This window comes from Glandiceps talaboti, chromosome 10 (assembly GCF_964340395.1).
Source record: "Glandiceps talaboti chromosome 10, keGlaTala1.1, whole genome shotgun sequence".
NCBI classification, from domain to species: Eukaryota; Metazoa; Hemichordata; class Enteropneusta; family Spengelidae; genus Glandiceps; species Glandiceps talaboti.
This window is the reverse complement of record NC_135558.1, coordinates 2,569,979-2,594,790: the sequence shown is the minus strand read 5'-3', so window position 1 is coordinate 2,594,790 and position 24,812 is coordinate 2,569,979. Positions and strand designations below refer to the sequence as shown.

Here is a 24,812-nt window from a genome sequence, read left to right as displayed (position 1 = left end):
ACTATAAAGCCTTGATGTGGACATGGTACTGTGGCTAACTGAATCAGTATTTGCAAACTATAAAGCCTTGACGTGGACATGGTGCTGTGGCTAACTGAATCAGTATTTGCAAACTATAAAGCCGTGACGTGGACATGGTGCTGTGGCTAACTGAATCAGTATTTGCAAACTATAAAGCCTTGACGTGGACATGGTGCTGTGGCTAACTGAATCAGTATTTGCAAACTATAAAGCCTTGATGTGGACATGGTGCTGTGGCTAACTGAATCAGTATTTGCAAACTATCAAGCCTCCACATGGACATGGTGTTGTGGCTAACTGAATCAGTATTTGCAAACTATAAAGCCGTGACGTGGACATGGTGCTGTGGCTAACTGAATCAGTATTTGCAAACTATAAAGCCGTGACGTGGACATGGTGCTGTGGCTAACTGAATCAGTATTTGCAAACTATAAAGCCTTGACGTGGACATGGTGCTGTGGCTAACTGAATCAGTATTTGCAAACTATAAAGCCTTGACGTGGACATGGTGCTGTGGCTAACTGAATCAGTATTTGCAAACTATAAAGCCGTGACGTGGACATGGTGCTGTGGCTAACTGAATCAGTATTTGCAAACTATAAAGCCTTGACGTGGACATGGTGCTGTGGCTAACTGAATCAGTATTTGCAAACTATAAAGCCGTGACGTGGACATGGTGCTGTGGCTAACTGAATCAGTATTTGCAAACCAAAAAGCCTTGACGTGGACATGTGTTGTGGCTAACTGAATCAGTATTTGCAAACTATAAAGCCTTGACGTGGACATGGTGCTGTGGCTAACTGAATCAGTATTTGCAAACTATCAAGCCTCCACATGGACATGGTGCTGTGGCTAACTGAATCAGTATTTACAAACTATAAAGCCTTGATGTGGACATGGTGCTGTGGCTAACTGAATCAGTATTTGCAAACTATAAAGCCGTGACGTGCATGGACATGGTGTTGTGGCTAACTGAATCAGTATTTGCAAACTATAAAGCTGTGACGTGCATGGACATGGTGCTGTTGCTAACTGAATCAGTATTTGCAAACTATAAAGCCTTGACGTGGACATGGTGCTGTGGCTAACTGAATCAGTATTTGCAAACTATAAAGCCTTGACGTGGACATGGTGCTGTGGCTAACTGACTCAGTATTTGCAAAAAATAAAGCCTTGATGTGGACATGGTGCTGTGGCTAACTGAATCCAGGGGTGAACAAATAATTTTGTGAACTGGTGGTCCCCAGACCAGTGCCTTAAAGAATCCAGTGGTTTTGCTGAAAGAATTAGTGGTCCCAGGTCCCGCTAATGTGAAACATTGCATCTTACCTATGAATCTGTATATTCAGATGACTTTTTAACATAGTTATTAACAGTAAGGTACTGGTCCGACGGACCAGACAAGGTAAAATTTGTGTGGTCCGCCGAAAAAATAGCTAGTCCCGGACCCAGGACCAGTGGATTTGTTCACTCCTGGAATCAGTATTTGCAAACTATAAAGCCTTGATGTGGACATGGCGAAAAAAAAGTGTTATCATAGTCAATAATTCAGCAATATAAAGAGAGTACAGCAATCTAATCCTTCAACTGTTTTATAGCCTCTCAACTAACTTTTTGAAATATTTTCTACATGTATATCATAATTACATTCATTGGTATGGGCAATACGTTGTTCCTTCTCAAATGGAAAATGTATTTATTTCATTTTACTTAAATGCAAATATCAGTGGATTGAAACTGAGACAATACATGTATGTAGAGCTGCTTGTTAGTGCCGTACCAGATGTCATTATGCCATTTTAAAATTACAAACATGTACACCATATTTTAGGTTATTTTGGAGTCGAGCTGAAGATTGCTATATATGTGATATCATACACCTATAGTTTTGCTGCTGCATCTTGTATTATAGAACAAATGGACATATTTGTTTAAAGAGTGGCTATATGCAGGAAAGTTTGTAGACTTTGAACAGTCATCTTGACTTTTTTGTAATTGATCTTCATATACATGGCGTCAAATCACTAACAAACTCATCAATTTGCCCTCGTCCTGATCTTTTCATTAAGTTAATTTCTTCCAAGTCCATTCATAACTTGTTAGATATCATGCTAACAAACAAACAAACAAACAAAACAATCATCACACACATAAACAACAAACAAACAGACAAACAAACACAAGCAAGCAAACAAACAAACAAACAAACAAACAAACACACAAACATACAAAGGTTCAACAGATGGAAATGTAAAGTAACAAAAATCTGTGCATGTACATGTATATTAGTTTACCTTGTGTTTTTTTGTGTGTAAAGTTCAAGCTTTGGAGTTGTTTGCATATACTCAAAAGTTTTTTTTTCAGATGTGTGACATTTATGGTGATATTGATGATGAAAATCTTGTATCCAAATTTCTAGTTACTTAAATTTTAGTGATCGTCCAAATACATGTACATGTATTGCTTTTAGTTGTTGGCAAACATCATCTTTGAAAGCAGAGCTCAAGGTGCAGAAGTTTGAGGAAAAAAATATTGTATTGTATTTGTAATGGGAAAATGAATTGAGGAAAAAAATATTGTATTGTATTTGTAATGGGAAAATGAATACACAGACTCTGTATACTACATATAAGCAATTGGAGAATGATGAGACTGTTTAAAGATAAATGTCTTGAGAGAGTGATGAAAGGATGTTAGAGACTTGAAGTGATGGAGATTGAAAGGTAGATTTCCTTGATGGTGTAAGGCCGGTGTAAGAGAATGACCTAATACCAAAGGTCTTTGTAGAGATACCCTTGCAATGTGCAAGCGAGTTTGAACATGGTCGTACTTTTTAGCATTACAGACAAGATGTGCGGCAACATTCCTAACTCATTGCAGCCTATCTATAAGGTGTGTAGCCAGAAAGGATTACAATAGTCTATAGACAGAATGAATGCAGAGACAAGGGTTTAAGTAGCTTGTGGAGAGGGGAAGTGACGAATAGAGCTGATCTGCCTGAGTTGAATGTGGACAGCTTAACAAACATTCTGTTCGTGCTCTGACATATTCAAATTAGAATCAAGTGTGACTTCAGGGTTTTTGACACTAGAGGTAAAGATTATATCATAATTTTAACATGTATATAGGGAGGTATGACATAACAGATAGTCTGGGTGATATTAGAATTGCTTCTGTTTTATTATCATTTTAACTGGATTTTATTAGATATCACCCACTTCTCAGTAATACAGTTTTGTATGGTTTCCATAGTTGGATTACTTGGATTAATGTTATCTTGTTCGAGTACCGGGGTAATTGATTGTCATCTATGAAAGCATGGTGATTGATAGAGTGCTTTTTGACAAGGTTGAAAAGACGTTTGGTATGAAAATAAATAAGGCTGAGGACTGAGCTAGGGGAGGGGGTGGGGGTGGGGGAGGGGCATGCCAAATGAGAGATGATGAATTTGATTGCATGTCATTAACAGTTACTGTTTGAGTTCTAGAATTCCAAGTGCTGACCGCCATCTTGAATTTATCTTATTTCCATGACAACAGTTTACTTACAAAACCGACCTCTTGTGAATCACATAATTTCTGTTGGAAACAAAATTTTGAATGAATATGTTGTTGTTACTATCCAGCTTTTTTTTAGAGTTGATTGGATGCTTTTTGATTTTTTATTTCCCATAATGTTTCAATCCCATGGTACAGCAGACCTCTTCATTCAAACCTCAAAAACCAATCCATATAAGTCACTCTATTCATGTGCCTACCCCACATTAATCAGATACAAGCTTTCTTTTAAGACCATGATCTTTTCCTTCAAGGTCCATTGTCAAAACTAAGCATTTTCTTGCATATCAAAAACTCTTTGTAGTATTTAAATCTCTTTCATGTTCACAAGCAATATTGGACACGAGAATTATACCCTAGAATTACTTTTGGTGTTCATGTCACTTCTTACTGAATGGTGGGCCATATTTGTAATAAAAAATCATGACTTCTTCCATAACTCAAACACTGTAGTACATTATGACTCCATTCAAGTGTCTATCCCCATATTATCAGCTGTAACCATTCTTTTTAAGACATTGACTTTTGACCTTGACCTTCAGGGTCAAAATCAAGTTCAATATTGCATATCACATACACTTTGTACTATTTAAATATGACCAATAGTTTATAAGATCTTGTGCACAAGTATAAAGAACAAGACGGATATACACACATGTATGAATTTTGGTGCTTATGACTTCTTTGCTGAATGGCGGTGATATTTGGTATAAAAATAAATAACTTGAGTTTATACAAATGTACAGCTCTGGAAACTTAAAACATAGAGACTTACATGTAATTCAAGTGTCTATTCCTGTAATTCAAGTGTCTATTCCTGTAATTCAAGTGTCTATTCCTGTAATTCAAGTGTCTATTCCACAGTATAAGATGTTACCTTTCTGTTGATATGACCTTTCAGTTTGTATCTTCATATTTGACCCTGACCTTGCCTTTGAAGTTAAAATTAACACAACAAATCAATTCATCTCTTATTCACACACACAGAAGTAAAGTATTTGAGGGGGAGGGGGGACTGTGTCTTCAACGAAGACTTCTTGAAGTTTAATTTGTGTTAAATATTCTATCTTTGATTTGTTTAATGATGATAAGAATAATCCTATGGCCCCCATTGGATACAGTTTAGTTCCTATACAGTATCGTTATGATTTACAGTATAGTCTAGTTCCTATACTGTATCGTTACGATTTACAATATACAAAAAATGTAGTCTAATTCCTATACTGTATCGTTACGATTTACAATATAGTCTAGTTCCTATATGGTATTGTTACGTTTTACAGTATAGTCTAGTTCGTATATGGTATCGTTACAATTTGCAGTAGTCTAGTCTGTTCATAAATGGTATTGTTACGGTTTATACCTTCACTCACACAGTTGGCATCCAGACTCCCCATTGGAAATTTGCCCTGTCGTAGCACATCTGATATCAGAGAGGAAGCTTAATAAATGTTTGCAGTGAACATGCAGTGATACTTATTTCATTAGCTTAAGTTATTATGTTTATTTTATCCTAAGAACAAATGAAATTGGGTTCATACTCCTAAATATTGCATGCATCAGCTAGAAAAGTCACAAAAGTAGTTGCTTCTGTAATCCTAACGCACTCGACTAAGTTTGGGTTACGGAAGACCTGAACAGTATGTCAGCAAAGCTCTTGAGTAATGTTTACTTCTGAATCGCTAATTACAATCACAAAACCACAGAACAAACTCGTGAGTCGCAATGTTGAGATGTCCAACTGACTAAAAGTATTTTCTCAGTAAAATTGAATGTATAAAGTAACGACGCATACCTCATCACCATTGTCTGGTATCGGCTACACTTTTTAGATGACATTGACGAAGAGATGAATGTAACTGACACATTACATTACACTATATGGATATAATGTAACACAGTAAGTATATAGTAGTTTCAGTTCACAATTTGCTTTAATAATTTGTAGAAAGTATTTCAGTATGATACATGTATCTCTAGGATCGTCTACATTGTCTTTCCACAGAGAGATTTTATAATTTACTCAAGGTATTATCTTTCATATCAGGTCAACAAATAACACAAAAATTGTGGAACACTATAGTAACGCCATCTACAACCACACATGGACAATTCAAGTGAAAACAAGACAATTTATATATTCACTTACAACATGAATGTAATAAAAAAGATATTCAAAGTCTTGTTATTCAGTGTGTGCAGAGACAGTCAAGAGAGAGAGACCGTCTATGGTCGGTGACAATAAATGTCTACGTTATCTGATCTGTGGTGCTCAAAATATTGAGTCAAAAAAATAGTGCCAATATTTCACCCAATTCTTTGTGAGATTAATATCACAGGATATATATTAATATTTCACAGGACCTGATATAGTTATATTATTCTGCAATTTATTCAGCTGGAAAATACTTGTGCCATAAGGGTTCTGTCACATCTTGTCTTTTGGTTTGTAGTGACAAGGTCTCTAATGTCACGCCTATTTTTTTATATTAATATCTGTCATTCTAATTCCGTTCTGTGCTCTGAGAGGACTTGGCAGCCGTAAAGATAACTTCTTTCAAAAGCCTTCTCTCAGTAAAGGTGATAAAAATGAACTTTCTTGAAAAGGAAAAAACAACTATAAAACAATCTATTTCCACAACAATGTGCTGTTAAAAGACAGTGTTTGAACAGCTGATCAATACTCTCTGCCCGTCTGATTCATGAATGAATTTGAATGGTCAATGTAATTAATTGAAATAGGATGCCAATATTTGACGTAATTTAGTAAGATGTCATTGTGAATAGATTTCTTCATTCTGCTGAGGAATTTGTTAGTAACATAAGGGGCCTCAATAGATTTCTTTATTCTGCTGAGGAATTTGTTAGTAACATAAGGCGCCTTGTCACTACGAGTTAAAGATGAATAAATAAAAATATTTGGGAATAATACAATCAATATTTGCGCAAGAAATTAGTTTAAGAAAAATGTTGGGAAATTAATGACAAGAGATTGTCTTCGCATTTCAACCATTGCAGAATCAGTGATAAGGATGTGTGTTATCATGAGGGAGAATGACCAGGCTATAAATTCTATATTTCTGTTTGAATGCATACAACGTGGCTTGTTTTGGTATAATAAAAAAGAAGAGACAAAGAACAAATGCAAAACAATGAATGAATCCGTTGGATTGTTATGTTGTGTGTACTAATAACATGACGACATACTGGTACATTACTATGTAAAGAAAACAGATGGCCGACAAGATAAAAATGTGTATTTTGATGAAAGATTAAAGACGAAAGATTGATATAAAAAATCTGTGTGTAAAGTATTGACATAAAAAGAGAAGTCCGTCGGTAAAGTACATGTGTAGGGGTGAAAATAAGACGCCATACAAAATGGAGTCAGAAGGTAAACTATACATGTAGGAGTACATATACAAACAAGATAACTGAAAAGATAAAAATTTGTATTTTAGTAAAAAAATGTAAAGATAAAGGTTTGATATAAAAAGACATGTGAAAAAGTAAAGTACAGACATAAAAAAAGAAGTTAGATGGTAAAGCACTTGTGTAGGAGTAAAAACAAGACAAAATTCTCTTTGTTATGAAAAATTTACAGACTTGTGTTAACCTTAAACAGATTGTAATCAAGTAAGTTGACTCCAGAATGAATAAAATGTCACTTTGCAAACAGAATTCATCAGCTGTGGCAAACGTTTTTCATTATTGTCTGGTTCTTTCTTTGTTAATATGGTTTGTATGTGTAATTATGCTGTGTTAATGTACATATTGTATTTGGTGAAAGTGTTTTTTCAGTCAAATTGATAAGCATTCAGAAGTCACATTTTTTTAGAATTTAAAAGGAATATACCCTTTCATTACATGTTTTCATCCGCACATTCACAGTATTAATAAAGAATCTGTTGCCATGTGAAATTAAAATATTCGTATGTGTATGTTGTAAACACTGCTGTGTTCATAACACTATGTGATGATAGAAAGTGATATACCAAAATAACTCATAGAGTAATCACTGAATTGAATAAGAGTTTAATTGAAAATGTATATTTTGCCTGATGGCCCTTCAACATACAGTCTACAGATGTAAGATAGGCTGTAATATAGGGTGTAGCCATGCATTACAATGTACATGTAGGTTCTACCCACTATAGGCAATATCAGAATGTCCATATGATATATCACATCAATATTGTTGGTTCACATATAACATACCACTTCAGTATAAACTAATACCCATGTTATATACCACAATATTATTGGCCATATCAGATTGTCCATGTGATATATCACATCAATATCTATGATTCCCATGTAATATACCACATCAATATAGGCTGTATCCATGTAATATACCACATCAATATAGGCTGTACCCATGTAATATACCACATCAATATAGGCTGTACCCATGTAATATACCACATCAATATAGGCTGTACCCATGAAATTAACACATTAAACTATTCTTCACTATCTATGAGCATGTACATCACAGACTTCATTTGAATATTTCAGCAAAAAAATGCCCTTTACAGTGTGGTATTGTTGTCTTTTTTTCTGTAAAATGCAAATAAGCAAGTTACTTTTCTGTCTAGGTGTACTGAAAATCATTGTACATCATGAATTGAATTGAAAATTGAATTGAACTTTATTTCACCAGAAAATGAGAACATAATGTCATTGTAGAAATGTTTAAATTTTATGAGGATATGTTGATTCTTGGTGGGAATTGCATAATACATACATTATGCTACATCAGACAAAATCACTCATAGTATACTATGGTTGATTGTATGTATGGAAAATATGAACTTAGACAGCGCCCTCATTTGTTCAAGTCATGAAATCTACTGTTTCAGATTCATTAACATTTCAAAATGCAGTTCCTTTCTTGGGTGACCTTTGACATTGTGGGTACTACAACAGTTACTTGACAATAGAAGAAAAAATCTGTCATAGCTGTCTAGACATTTAGTCTACAAACATGTACAGTCATTTTAGTAATTTTTCCAGTTCAAATTTTCTTGGCATGCCAAAAGTAATTACTATTTAGAATTGAGTACAAAAATGTCAGGGTGGAATGTCTGTGTACTTTCACACCTGTATTGGCTTTTGCAAGGCCATTGACAATTTGATCCTGGAATGCATGTTGCCAATTAAAAAGAGAGTATTAACATACTGTAATGAAAAACTTTTGCTTCGTTAAAACGGGAGGGAAATCTGGCAAAACCTGCATAGACTTGCATAACATGATTATGGTAGGGAACCCTGTAGACTCTCTCAACAGTCCTTGGAGCTTCGCATATGGCTAAAACGTGGGTTGTTTTGTATGTACTGATATCTACTGCATAATTGTACTCTAATATCCCTGTACTGTACACCCTCATTGATCACATAGGGCTAACCTTTCGTTGACATGTTAATGCAACGCTCCATGTTTAGGTGAAGCCCAACAAGTTTTAGCCATATACGAAGTTCCGGGGACTGTCGAGAGAGTCTAGGAACCCTGGTAAAATGACTGGAACTCAGGTAGATTTGATCTACTGGTGGGGAACCCTGGTAAAATAACTAGGAACCAGGTAGATTTTATCTACTTTAATACCATCCTTAACAGTGACATGGGTATGATAGAATCAGTTGGATAGGTTTTACCCACCTTCCACCATTATACCCATAAAAGCCTGAGACCATATATTTAGGGTGTAATTACATAGAGTTACAGAAACCAAGTCATTAAAGCCTGACACCCTATATATAGGGTGTAATTACATAGAGTTACAGAAACCAAGTCATTAAAGCCTGACATCCTATATATAGGGTGTAATTACATAGAGTTACAGAAACCAAGTCATTAAAGCCTGACATCCTATATATAGGGTGTAATTACATAGAGTTACAGAAACCAAGTCATTAAAGCCTGACATCCTATATATAGGGTGTAATTACATAGAGTTACAGAAACCAAGTCATATTAAAGCCTGAAACCCTATATTTAGGGTGTAATTACATAGAGTTACAGAAACCAAGTCATTAAAGCCTGACACCCTACATGTATATATAGGGTGTAATTACATAGAGTTACAGAAACCAAGTCATTAAAGGGTTAATAACTAGTCTTGGCAAATATTATAGAATTAATAGAAATATACAGTTTGACATATTTCATGTGTGGACAACGACACTTGACAATATATGTACAATGTATCACTAGCAACGTACATGTATGCAGTTACTCTATGTGTATTGATCTATAAAGCTTGGAGAAAATAGTAATATATACAAACTATGGTTGCCCTGGAAACCAACAATATTGCATTTGATTTTAATTACTAGTATATACCAGAAAAAAATGTTAATATATTGATAATGAAGATTGGAAAAATTGCAACATATGAAGTCTAAAGTTGTCATGGAAACGAAAAAAGTTGTAGATAGCCATTTTAAAATCACTATATGCCAGCATCAATATGGCATCATTTGTCAATATTTATAAATTATATACCCAAATGTTATAATCCCATGGAACCATTGGGACAGCAATTACATGGTTGCTATGGTAACTAATGCTTTGTCAGAAAGGACAATTTTGTGTATGTTTTTAGTGCTCTTCTTACAAAAATAATGATGCTTTTAGTGTTTTAGAAGGATTGACATTATCATGTAAAGTACGTTTCCATGACAATATCAAATGTTATCAAATCAGCATAAAGTACTTTTGTTTCACAAAAAAATGCAGTTTAAGTAGCGATGTAAAAGAATAAAATTATGTATCAGCCCCCCCCCAAAATAAAATAATGCAATTTAAGTAGAGCTATAAACAATGAAATGGAGTGAGATTATGTGTAAACAGAAATAAGAAATGATGTCATGACCTTTATTGAACTTTAAGTGAAATATGCTAAAACTAAGTTATATAGGAGAATTGTAATCAGAAGTCATTAAAGTTAATGTTATAAAGGCATGGAGTGAGACTTTTACTGTAGAAAACAAGTTCTTATATTAAAGTGGCCATATGGATGAGAATTTGGTATTTATTTTGGATTTTTATTTGATAAAACAGCTTCACTATGTTTTTCTACTTGAAAAAATAATGTGAAATAACATATACCAAGTCCATGTTCATAACTCAATACATTGCAAAAAGATGCAGAAAGTGCAAAAAGTTTGTTATTGTACAGACAATAACAACCATTTTACACATTGTTTAATCTTTTACAGTTTATTGAGTTGCAAACATAGACTTGGTATATGTTATTTCACATTATTTTTTCAAGTAAAAAAACGTAGTGAAGCTGTTTTATCAAATAAAAATCCAAAATAAATACCAAAATTCTCATCCATATGGCCACTTTAAAGCTGTACTTGCTACAAGTGGAACACTGCTTTGTTAGATATATTGAGTTGTAAAATGTATTTGTGTAGCTGTAAACATAATATGGTACAAAATATCCAGTCTAATTGATTTGTTAGATATATTGAGTTGTAAAATGTATTTGTGTAGCTGTAAACATAATATGGTACAAAATATCCAGTCTAATTGATTTTTGGGTCCGCACCCCAAAATCAGCACCCTAATGAGTCACGATTACAATTTATTAAGTAGACTACTTATAGATAAACTCGACATCTAATTATGATATACAATGTATAATTATTGGTATTTTAACAATTTGTAGTAAAGATATTGTTGGTTGTCTGATCGATAAAAAAATGTCACCCTCAGTTACGGCTAGTGCAAGCTATATTAATGTTTGTTGTTTGGAAAAGTGAAAAAATAAATCAGTTTTATGGATAGTTGCATATTGTTAGTTATTAGTGTTTTGGGGTATTATGACAGTATCAGATTCCTTGTGTGGACTGTAGTTGAGTATTTTCAATTGTGAAATGTAAAAGTGGATATTTCAGATATTTTCTGATAGGTAAGGTTTAAATGAATTATCAAAGCTTGAATTTTATTGATATCTGCAGTTCAGTTTCTTCTGTTTTTGTGAAATGTTTTATCTTGGTAGCACTAGATTAGATAATATTGGGTTTTGTTTGATAAATATTTGACTTTGAAAATATTGTTTGATTTGTAACTGAACTGAATGTTTACATGGCAATGAATTATGTGATATGATATAATTCTATAATTTGAAGATAACTATGATAACTATCCAGATATTATTTACTTTTTGTTCACAATATATAATGTTAGATTGTTGTCCATGAAACAGTAGGACATGTTTTTGCAGACACAAATAGACAATAGTCTTGTTGATAATATGTAACAAAGAAATGAGGAGTTCTATATTGTGAGATAACCATTAACTTATTGCAATTACTTGTTAAGTGTAAATCCATTGGTGAACACACACAGACCATATAACAACATTACTCCTATAAGTGGAGTTAAGCTCATTTGACAGTCGACCTTGCAGTTTGTATATCTGTGTCTCAAGTCTGTGTCATAGTCAGAGGTAACGGCTCAGAACCCTTGTAACTGAGAGGAGAAAACCAGGTAATGTTCACACTCGTTAAGTCTTGGTGCCATGTAGGGACATTTTGCAAAGAAACTGAGGAGAAATATGATGTCTGCATGTAAGTCGGGTGTCACACATTCACAATCTGTGTGCACATGTATGCTAAGGTCTTAGAACTCTTGTAACAGAGGAAGAAACCAGATAATGTTCACTCTACCTAGTCTTGTTGCCATGTGTAAGGATATTATGCCAAGAAACTGAGGTAGAAACAGTATGTCTGCATGTAAGTCTAGATTTTGGTATTTACACATTCATACAAGTAGTCAGCGATGTTTATGTTATGGTCTGAGAACTCTTGTGACAGACTCTGAGTGAGAGGGGGAAACCAAGTAAACCTACACTCTAGCTAAATTTATCAGTCTTGTATACTTTGCAAGTAACTGAGATAGAAAAATTATGTCGGTGTGTACATGTATTAAAGTGTTCATTCTGATATCACACATTCATACTTATAGTCTGTGATGTCTTGTGGTCTTAGAAGCCTTGATATTGAGAGGGGAAACCATGTATATTTAGTGTACATTCTAGTTGTAGTTATGTTTTCATCTAGGGTGCTTAAAAAAATAAAGTGAGATGGAAATATGTAAGTCTGGTAGTGCAAATTCATACTTGTAAAGTCAGTAATGTTTTGTAAGATCTCAGAACCCTTGCAAGCTAGAGGGGGAAATGTACTTTCTACCTACCTGACTGAGTATTGTAAGATCGCAGAACCCTTGCAAGCTAGAGGGGGAAATGTACTTTCTACCTACCTGACTGAGTATTGTAAGATCTCAGAACCCTTGCAAGCTAGAGGGGGAAATGTACTCGCTACCAGACTGAGTATTGATTTAATGTACAAATGTAGGATATGTTGCTAAGAAACTAAGAAACAAAAATGACATCTACATGTAACTTTGGTATCACACATTAGTTCATTTACGTAGGCAGCGATATCTATGATAAGGCCTCAGAATCTTTGTAATTGTGAGGAAGAAAACAGGTAAAATTGATGCTTAGTCTACATGTACCAGTCTTGCTATAGATATGACACTTACATGTAGGAAATGGATTGGAACTAAAAACCGTTAACTCGGGTAGATGTCATACATTACTGATATAACCCGTGGTAAGAACACTTGCAGTTAATAATCTTTGTCTTTCTCCCTATCTGTTTCTGTTAATCTACCTTAGGTGGTGAGATGCAACCAAATATCACCATTAACTCATCAAGTGATCAACTTGAACATAAAGGCAGTGAAGATGGCAGTGAGGATAGCACAAATCAAAATGGCGATGCAGTGGCAGAAGATAGCAATAACTTAGGTGTACCAGAGTCAAGTATACCTAGAAGGTCAAGTCTGATTAAGGAAAATAATCGCAGGCGATCACCCCGTAAGAAAACTGTATCATTTACAACAATGCCACAAGAAAAGAAAATTGCCAATGGTAAGTGTGCCATTAATATCAAGATTTGCGCATTCACAATATACAATGTGTACATCAGTGTTCTCCACAGATTGTCTTGAAAGCAAGACACCACATTTGCATATTTTATTCATATAATTTGCATAACAATAACAATTAGTTTTCTTAGGAAAGTTAAATTATTTCCAAATTATTTCAAACATTAATGATTATTTTTCTCAGGGGAGATACAATTATTTCAAACTTAATGTCCAGAGATGAGTAGACTTAAAAAAACAACATTTTTTTAAAAAAAGTTTGTGAACACCTTTATGGTGTTGCATCTGGCCGAAATCTCATGATACGTGAGACTTACTATACTTTACTATTGAGGACTTCAAAAACTCATGAGAGTTTGTGACATCATTATCCGCCATATTGAAATTTTGTATACAGTCGCCCTGGTCAAACTTCGCGATATATAATAGCCAACTATTAACTAAAAGTGTTTCCAGAGTAAATTTGAACATAAAACTAATTATCGGACACAGCATCACCACTTTATCAAAAGGTATATGAGTCTGTTAAACTTTTTTGACGATGTCGAAGAATACAAGTCAAAAGTCTATAGCATCACGTTTGCCATGTAATTCATGTAATTATAGACAGTGGAGGGGACACATGACTTTACATTGTTATTGCGTGGCACAACGGTGTGAACAATCATTTGTTTTAGAGCATTTGTTTGGTTAAATGGTTTATAAATAATGACAGCAAGGTAATATGCAGGTAGAGGATTTTAACAGAAGGTGGAAGACTATGACAACAGGGTACATGATTCATATACCGGAGCGCCCTCGTGGAGGACAATGTACATGTAGGGAAATGTACACAAATGTATACGTGTGTGTGTGTGTGTGTGTGTGTGTGTGTGTGTGTGTGTGTGTGTGTGTCTGTGTGTCTGTGTCTGTGTGTGTGTGCGTGCATGTGTATGTATGTGTGTGTATGTATGTATGTATGTATGCATGTATATATGTATGTGAGAGAGAGAGAGAGAGAGAGAGAGAGAGAGAGAGAGAGAGAGAGAGAGAGAGAGAGAGAGAGAGAGAGAGAGAGAGAGACAGAGAGAGAGAGAGAGAGAGAGAGAGAGAGAGAGAGAGAGAGAGAGAGAGAGAGAGAGAGAGAGAGAGAGAGAGAGAGAGAGAGAGAGAGAGAATCTTCTGCTGTATGCCAATGATTCTGCATTGTTGGTATCTGGAAAGGATGTGACTGAGATACAGGTGGCCTTAAAGGTGATTCAAAATGCTCACATTCACTATCGCTAATTTGCTAGACGACATGTTTGTGAAATGCATTCTGGTTTTAAAACTTTTCAAAAGCGTCTGCAAACACCTTAAAATGACCCTTTTTCAGTCACTTCCCTTCGGATTTACTTCGAGAGTTTTCGGGTATTTCCGGTCCCACCTAGACCACGGGATTTTATGACGTCATAAAGAGACATGGATAGCACGTAGCCTATGGCGAGCGTAGTCACTAGGTGAACAAAACTCAACAGCATTGTGAAAAAATACATTGCTAGTGGTTGTAACAGACATCAGTAAACAAAAACTACACTCTACATGTCTTATTAACCAACATTTACCGATATTTACTCACACTTTCTGACTAATTGGCAGTGTCTGTGGGTATAAATGCTAAAATGTGATTTCCCCATATTATGGCAAAATAAATCAAAACGGCTAGACTACAGTGTAGATATACATAAACACTTGTAATGTCGCTCGCGTGTTTCAATTTATTTATCTGATTTTTTTTATTATTTGCCGAGGAGAAGCATTACAATATCTTCGACAGGCATGGCGTCGACAGCATATTATAGCCCACTATACTCGACTATACTCACTGATGTCGCCTTTTGAACGGCGCATTTAGCAACAAAGTAAACATATTTATCTTGAATAAATATACTAGCTATTAGATTGCCATATCATCAGCAATAAAATTGTAAAGAACTGAGGAAATTTCGTGAGTTTAGTGTTGTCATTTACATGACTTTAGCAACTCGTCTGGAAGAAAACTTGTATGGTTTCCCTTGTTGCCATATCACTTAATTTAATGCAACAATGCAACATGCCTATTTAATATTCATTAGAAGAATTCTGTAACGAATCATGGTATTCGAAGTGTACAGTTTAGGAAACCAACAAATCAAATATCGCGATGTGTTCATGATATCAAATACGATTGGACAATATTGACGTCGGCAATCAAGGACATGGTTATGAAAGAAAGCCTGCAACTAGATACTTGGCTAGCCACGTCCGGTCCCGTTTCTCAGGGTTTGTTTTGAAGTTAGAGACGTTATTTCTGTACGACTTGAAGAATTTTACAATATATCTGATTGATAAATATGGATTACATCAACACGTGGATAAATTTAACCCGACACGAATGTGCGCTGTGCTCTCCCGATTCCATACGTACATTGTACATACACTGCTTCAGCTTTGATCGGCGGCCTAGTATGAGCTTACTGCCGCGGCCGCGGTGACTGCACAAAACTTGACAACACTACCCCTCTACCGATATATAATAATCACCTGTATACCGTGATAAAAACAAGCAATAATTCGAGTCCCCAACAAGTCGATGAGACCTACTTCTGTTCTGTCCGATCCGAATGCGAGTTTCTTAGGTTTTATATGGGTTTCAGACTCGGACTAGAGTATTACGCCCATGACAATAATAGATGTAAACTTGTGTTCACAAGCCAAACATGTGACAATACAAGACCACAACGAAAACTGTGAAAAATTTGCAGGTCAGTCTCATTTCATATATGGACAACAAAATTAGGTCGGTCACAGTTCCATGATGCAATGACTCGGAGCGTACTTCCATATGCTCGGAGCAAATCGAATCAATTAGTGTATTATGGGACCAACAAATATATTGTGGCACATGTCCCGATACGCCTTCTTGAAGTTTCCCATTGGTATTCTAATAGCTAGTATATTTATTCGAGATGAAATATGTTTACTTTGTTGTTAAATGCACTGTTCAAAAGGCGACGCGAGTACGATTGGGCTAAAATATGCCGTCCTTGGCCCGGGGATGCCGTCAAACGTCACCACGGTATCGTAATGCTTCTTGTCGGCAAATAATAAAAAATCAGATAAATAAAAGTCAATGAATGTGAAACACGCGACATTACAAGTGTTTATATATATCTAGTCTAGCCGTTTTTGATTTATTTTGCCATAATATGGGGAGATCATATTTTAGCATTTATACCCACAGACACTGCCAATTAGTCAGAAAGTGTGAGTAAATATCGGTAAATGTTGGTTAATAAGACATGTAGAGTGTAGTTTTTGTTTACTGATGTCTGTTACAACCACTAGCAATGTATTTTTTCACAATGCTGTTGAGTTTTGTTCACCTAGTGACTACGCTCGCCATAGGCTACGTGCTATCCATGTCTCTTTATGACGTCATAAAATCCCGTGGTCTAGGTGGGACCGGAAATACCCGAAAACTCTCGAAGTAAATCCGAAGGGAAGTGACTGAAAAAGGGTCATTTTAAGGTGTTTGCAGACGCTTTTGAAAAGTTTTAAAACCAGAATGCATTTCACAAACATGTCGTCTAGCAAATTAGCGATAGTGAATGTGAGCATTTTGAATCACCTTTAAGCAGTGAACTCGAGTCGATTCAGGAGTGGTTAGTTGACAACAAGCTATCTCTACATCTAGGTAAAAGAGAAGGCCACATAAAATCAACAGATTACAGTTACAATGTTGTGGGAGTGATATTGAGTCAAAGCAGCAAGTTACATACCTAGGAGTGACATTAGATCAGTCCTTGTTGGGTGACATCATTGCAAACGCAATCATCACTAAATGTTCGAAAAAAAATAACATTTCTCTACAGAAATGCAAGGAATTTAAATCTTGAAACGAAAAAGCTGCTTGTGTCAGTGTTGTTCAGTGTCACTTCGACTACGCCTGTTTAGCGTGGTACTCAGGTCTTACTAAACGATCTAAGTTCTGGCTGCAGGTGGCACAAAACAAGGTTATTAGATTTCTGTTAGATGTCCCCCACAGAACTCACATTGGGATGGACGAATTTCATAAAGTGGGTATATTGCCAGTTGAACAGAGAGTCAGTCAACTCAAATTAAATCACATGTTATAATGGCTATGCGTTTCAGTACAGAGAGGAGGGGGGAGGGAGGGAGGGAGGGAGGGAGGGAGGGAGGGAGGGAGGGAGGGAGGGAGAGAGAGAGAGAGAGAGAGAGAGAGAGAGAGAGAGAGAGAGAGAGAGAGAGAGAGAGAGAGAGAGAGAGAGAGAGAGAGAGAAGAGAGAGAGAGAGAGAGAGAGAGAGAGAGAGAGAGAGAGAGAGAGAGAGAGAGAGAGAGAGAGAGAGAGAGAGAGAGAGAGAGAATTTGCTAAATTTCTAAGCATAAGCAAAATTACATGTTCACTAATAATGTTGAATGTTTTTGGCAATGTTCACATGGAAAGCTGTACATGTATACTAATAGCCCTAATTTTGGCAATGTTCACCTGGCAAGCTGTATAGCCCTGTTTTTGGCAATGTTCACCTGGCAAGCTGTATAGCCCTGTTTTTGGCAATGTTCACCTGGCAAGCTGTATAGCTCTGTTTTTGGCAATGTTTACATGGCAAGCTGTATAGCCCTGTTTTTGGCAATGTTCACATGGCAAACTGTATATCCCTGTTTCTGGCAATGTTCACATGGCAAGCTGTATATCCCTGTTTCTGGTAATGTTCACATGGCAAACTATATAGCCCTGTTTCTGGCAATGTTGACTTTGATTAAACCGTTTGAAGTATTCAATAATACCAACCTCTTCATAAATATTTTGTGACATTCTCATCACATCAGGGCAGTGTGGTATTTATTAATTTTTTCAGTGTTCAGTGAAATGAAGCACAAACATGCAACTTACTTAATAGCCATTGGCAAAGCGCTATAATTGTAATATTTATGTATAAAGGTTAGAGGTCAAGGTTTTTTGTTGAGGAGCTCAAAGGTTTACACAGTCATTTTCTTGTGTGACTTGAGGATAGAGTATACGTTTAGGAATTAAATTCTTAGAAAGACTACGAAGCAGGTCTGTCGTTATATTGCTTCAATTTTTTGCCAAGAGGAAATATGGTTTCAAACTCTTTAGGCATCACTGCTTGTACTTTCCTAATTGGTAGAACACAAAATGCAGAGTCTTAGAGATTTCTCTTAGATATTGAGTTTTATAAATTACTCGTACTTCTCAATATTTCATCACAACTGAAGCCTTCAATATTGTTGAGTTGCAAGTTTCGTTCTATATTTAGAAATGCACTGTTGTTAGTGTCGTCACGGATTTGAGACGGATGGTACATGGCAAACATCTTGAAGGATCTAGTTTACGATTCACTCTCTAAGGAAACATAAATTGTTCAGTTAACTTGTGATAAAAGCTTGGATGTTTGTAGTTTTTTTTTTAAATTGTTTTTATTTTATAAGAAGGGAAACGTATATACATTGCTGTAAGCAAGAGATAATAAGAATGTAAAAAAAAAAAATTTAAAAAGATATTAAATGAATTAATTAATAAAAAAAGAGAAGAAAGACTTATGACCTTGACATTGCTTTCAAGGTCAGATGCCACATTCCTGCAATATCTTAAGGATGTAATAACTGCAAATTTAACTTAAGTTATCTAACTTGGAGCTGTGTATCAGACATGGTGTGAGTGGTTTGTCTCCTTTTAACTGGATTAACTTGTCTTTCTGTGTATATTGAATCAGCCTATGACATGGGTACTGACGGCAAAGCACTTAACGCTAAGCAGGACTCTTCTGTATAATTTTGTAAACCATCTGATGAGTCATTTGTAAGGATCCTATGTCTCTAGAGAATCCTACGTGTAGAGTGCTGCTTCTTTAAATACACTTGAGGTCATCCTAAAACAGTCGATTTGTCATACTTGATTACTGTTGTCATCTAGTTTCACTCTGTCACTGATCTAGGTTGAGAAATTGTTGAGGGCACTTTAAAGTGACACTTGGTTTAATTCTGTCCCTGATGCAGGGTATTCTAGAACAGTAGAGTTGTCATAGTTACTTAACATTGTCATTCAGCTTGATTGTGTCATTGATGTAGGTTGTTTTAGAACAGGTAAATCATCATCATCACTTAACGTTGACAGTGAACTTATTTCTCATTTGATGTAAATGCTTTATAACAGGAAAATCATCATCATCATCATCATCATCATCATCATCACATCATCATCATCATCATCTTTTCAATGGGACATTTATTCGTATTTGCCCTATTTACAGTGAAGTGTTAAAATATTTACAATTATACAGTTCAGCAAAATACAAACCTTGTCAATGTACAATCTTTATATAGACTGTTCCGAATTAAGGAAGAGTGCAGTTCAGTATCATCATCATCATCATCATCATCATCACCTCACAACCACCACCACCACCACCACCACCACCACCACCACCATCATCATCATTTATTGTCGTCACACAATTGTAGATCAGTGGAATTGTCAGGATCACATTATTAAAACTCATTAAATATATGAATGACTTATTATAAGAGAGATTACCAAATTAGTATTTTCTAGATTTTCAGGATTATCCAATAATCACATCTGTCATTGGAATTGAAAATTTAACGTACAGCTATTATCCCCAAATTTGTCTTTGTTCAGTTGAGAAAAATGCAACTGACGTAGCAGGCTTTGTTACTATAAGTCCAAGATGAGTAATGAAAAAACCTTTACATCACAAGTATTTTCTAGGTGAATGAAGAAAACTTTTAGTGAGTGATATAAATTGCACAAAAGCTTATCAGAAAATAATCTGGATTCTGAACATTTTTACACATAATTTGAATAAAGTAGTACTAAATATGTATATGCGTAATTTGAACACCATAGTATTATTTACGTATATGCATTATTTGAATACCGTAGTACTAATTATATATATATATATATATATATATATATATATATATATATATATATATATATATATATATATATATATATATATATATATATATATATATATATATATATATGCATAATTTGAACACGTCATATTACTTACATTAGTGCAGTAAGTAATTACATAAGTGCAGTAGGGCTTCTTTACATGAATGTAGAAATCCTATTTTGCCACCCAAAATCATATTCAAGTTGATATGACAAGTGTCCTAAAGGCAAAAATAAGTTTGACTTAAGACTTTTCTTCAAATGAACTTGTTGTCATCAGATGATATTTATAAAGAGAAAGACTGTAACTATAGATGTGGAGAAATGAATAGATTTAAACAGATGGCTATAAAATGTAGAATTCTCTTCAAAACTGAATGCTATGCATATATTTTAAATGATAAATATAGGGAAATAAAATGTGAATATGAAAATTAGGTTTTTATGTGTCGAAAATTACCAAAATGACATTCCAAACACTGATGATGTAGCCACCGCAAAGAATACAGAGAATTAAAATACAGTAAAAAAGTGTTTTAAAAAATATTTTCATTTCTTCAGACATAAATTTACTGTTTTCATTCTTCAGATGTAACAGCAAGCATTCAAAAGTATTCCACATAGCTAAAATGACAATGGGAAATGATTACATGATTTTATTATGTGCAAGCCAATATTAAAGTTTTGCAAAAGTTTGAATGGCTTAATACAGAGATGTGTTATAGTGAATTTTTGTGAAAGTGTTTCATGCACTCATCTTTGATGGGTTAGATGAGATATGTATACTTGACATTTATACAGATTTTATGTAGGCATTTCTATCCCATAATACATGTCTAAAAGTATCATTTATTACTCTCACTTCAGACATAATCATGATACAAAGTGTCAATTGAGAGATCTTCATGATCCTCATAATTCAAAATGTGAGATGAGATAACAGCAGATCTCCAAATTGTCTGAATTTTGGAACAAAATATCTGCTAATGTAAAGAAATATCCACTTCTATCCAAAATCTTAAGAGGTTACTATCACCGTGGGTTCCTAGTTAGACTGCATTGAAGTTTTGTTCTAGTATTTTTTTCTCTCTTTACAGCATTTTAAGTAAAATTGAACTGAAGTTCAGTTGTACTACAGGTTTGGTGAAGTGTCTGAGCATGTTAGAATGTATATGTATGTGTAAAGAACATGAAAGTCCAAATGTACTGGCCCAATTACAGTAAAACATGGCAGCATCTTAATTTTGATGTATAATTGATGAAATCTTGAGGGCAAAAATGATTAGTAATATGCAAGGCATACGTGTAGAATAAAGACTGATTTTGGTCAAAAGATTTAAAGGCTGTAGGACTCTATTCAAGACATGATGACCACATGGTTCAAGACATGATAGCCACAGGGTTCAAGACATGATAGCCACGGGGTTCAAGACATGAGAGCCACTTGGTTCAAAACATGATGACCACATGGTTCAAGACATTATAGCCACATGGTTCAAGACATGATAGCCAAATGGTTCAAGATATGATAGCCACATGGTTCAAAACATGATGGCCACATTGTTCAAGGCACAATGGCCACATTCAAGACATGATGGGCATGTGATTCTCAACATGATTGCCACATGATTCAAGACACGACGGCCACATGGTTAGGCAAAGTTTCATATATCTGATCAAAACCATATATTTTAATTTTGAACTCACGTGCAGGAATATAAGCATCTATAATAGCCTACAGATGCTTAAATAACCTCAGACCACAAACATGTATTGTTTGTGCTCATTTTCAAAACCACAAGTTAGCATACCCTTAGACATACATGTACCATGGGTTGTCAGTGGCCGAGCAGTTAGCTCAAACGCCTCTTACCTCTGCAGCCTGGGTTCGAACCCGCCAGTCGGCTGGGTTTGATTAAATTTACCATGCTGTAAGTAAGAAGAGTGTTATTCAGTTTGACTCTTCCAAACAATGCAGGTTTTCCCCGGGTACTCCGGTTTCCTCCTGCATTAACACTGAACTTTCTTCCTGTTATTGGGCAATGCCTGTTGGATGGTTAATAAATAAATAAACAAAATAAATAGACCCTAGAAACACAGATACGTTTAATGACTTAGCACATTTGTTTGAGATCCTGTTGCTGCATTTTAATACTTTGTATATATAATACCGTTTATTCCTGATTAATTCAGAAAATAGAAAAATCAATTTACACTTGGCACAGACACATTCATGTATGAAATGATAATGTCTCTGTATATATGCCACTAAAAATAAACATTTCATAACCTGTTGGCACATGCATATTTCATGCCTCTTGATTTTGGAAAAAATAACCTTCCAGTTTTCAGATATGATCCATTTCATAACCTGTTGGCACATGCATATTTCATACCTCTTGATTTTGGGGAAAAAATAACCTTCCAGTTTTCAGATATGATCCAGAGACTATATATATCATAATTTTGTAGCTTTTAGAAAATATCGGTAACATCAGAAGATAGAGTTGTAATTATGATCAAAGTACAGGAACATAATATAAAACACTCACACACCATTTTAAAATTAGATGTGTTTGTGGAATTTCAAAAGTGCTCATTGAAAGTCCTTCACAAATTTAATTTACTACTTGAAGGTCTGGGAAAATGAAATTTATGAAAAATTAACCATAAAATATTGAAACGAATCCCCACTGCGTGATGATTAAATTTTCACAACTAGAACAGGCAATACAAACTAGGTTTATGCTAGGGAGTCCAACCCCGTTACTACATTTTTTGTATCCTGCCTTACTCAAACTAAAACTCCCTAGCTTGAATAAAAATGTGCGTCTATAGTGCTGGTGGTCCACTGTCCTGCATTATCACCAAAATTTCTATTACAAGTATGATGTTAGGCTAAAAATGAGATGTGTGACTCTTAATAACAATAACAATTTATCACAAAAAATTCCAAAAACAGCACCTTCAGTTTGCTACAAAACATTCCAGAAAATGATTAAACAGTAATTTTGCACATATGAATATTTGATTATTAACAGTTTACTACAAAAATTAACAATAAAGGTCTCCTAAAATCTACTGCAAAACCTTTAGAGGCATGATTAAAGAACTTGTTGAAATGCTGAGCGTTTAATACCTGTACTGTGTTAACCCTGCGTAAAGTTTCTGAATATTTTGTTAAAATTTGTCAAACCTTTGCACAGAAACTTCAGTCAGCCACAACAGTTATACCACTGTGATGGATGACTTTCTTGACTCCGGTGTATAGACTATGTCAGGGGCTACATATGTAAGTAAATATCGAAGTGTTAAAACATGCTGTCCAGATGTGTTTTTACCTGATTTTCACAATACACCTCTTACAAAACAAGATTTACATTTATTTTATTAGCTTTAAAGGCAAGCTAAGATTTTGAAGAGATATGGAATTCTTAGTTAGATTGAACATGTCTTTGTATGTGTACCTCTGGGTATGCCCAAATGTAGGTTACACAGAGGGCATGAGTTTATTGGAAGTGGCCTATTGCTTTCAGGGTATATTCTTGATTAGCCTTGCACCTAATTTTGAGCAACAAGTATCATACATATTGTTTATTTTTTGTACTCAATTTTGTGTTCTCACTGTGGGAAATAAATTTCAATTTCAAAACAGTTTTCATAGTTTTACTCTTTGACCTGAGCAAAAAAAGCACCGAACTTCTGATCACTTATGGTTGAAGGTTATCTGTGGTATCTTTATTCACCTATATATTGTTATTGAGAGATGTACAAGAAAATGGATATTCCCCAGGAAGTTCTTAAATTTGTAACTATTCTTAGGCAGACAGAATTCCTTAAAAAGAAATAAGATTGTGCATGCTATGCATGTAGGTGTGGGAATCATGGCAATAGAAAGAGAAAGAAGGTAAGGGATATGGTAAATATTGCCTTGATTTCCTTCATACCTTGTAAAATCAAATTTGGTTGGGAATTACAGGTTACAGAGGAGGAATTTAGGTAATCTTTGCATTTCCACAGACTCATTATCGTAAACCACAGCCTCTTTTAGGGCACTGTCATTATTTCGCAATGTCGCGGAAGAAATAACAGCTTTGGCGTGCGAGAATGCACAGACTATCCATATATTGTATAATGAGTATGCTGTGTATTATTGTACTTCCAAATTATATAAAATTTTAACCTTGTACACTTAAGATATAGCCAAATTGTCAATGACACTTACTTATATGCAAATGATTCATTAAATACATCAACAAGCTTTATAGAACAGGACTGTGCACTTTGTTGTCACCA

The 24,812-nt window shown here is 34.9% G+C and overlaps 1 protein-coding gene across 1 annotated transcript in view; it reads left to right on the top strand.

Moving 5' to 3' along the window:
* LOC144441133 (inactive phospholipase C-like protein 2) overlaps positions 1–24,812 on the top strand; it is a 98,745-nt gene that overhangs the window by 14,502 nt on the left and 59,431 nt on the right. Inside the window, exon 2 of the mRNA XM_078130666.1 lies at positions 13,277–13,531. Within this exon, the coding sequence (XP_077986792.1) occupies positions 13,285–13,531 (247 nt within the window). The 5' untranslated portion in view covers positions 13,277–13,284. The remainder of the gene's footprint in view (positions 1–13,276; positions 13,532–24,812) is intronic.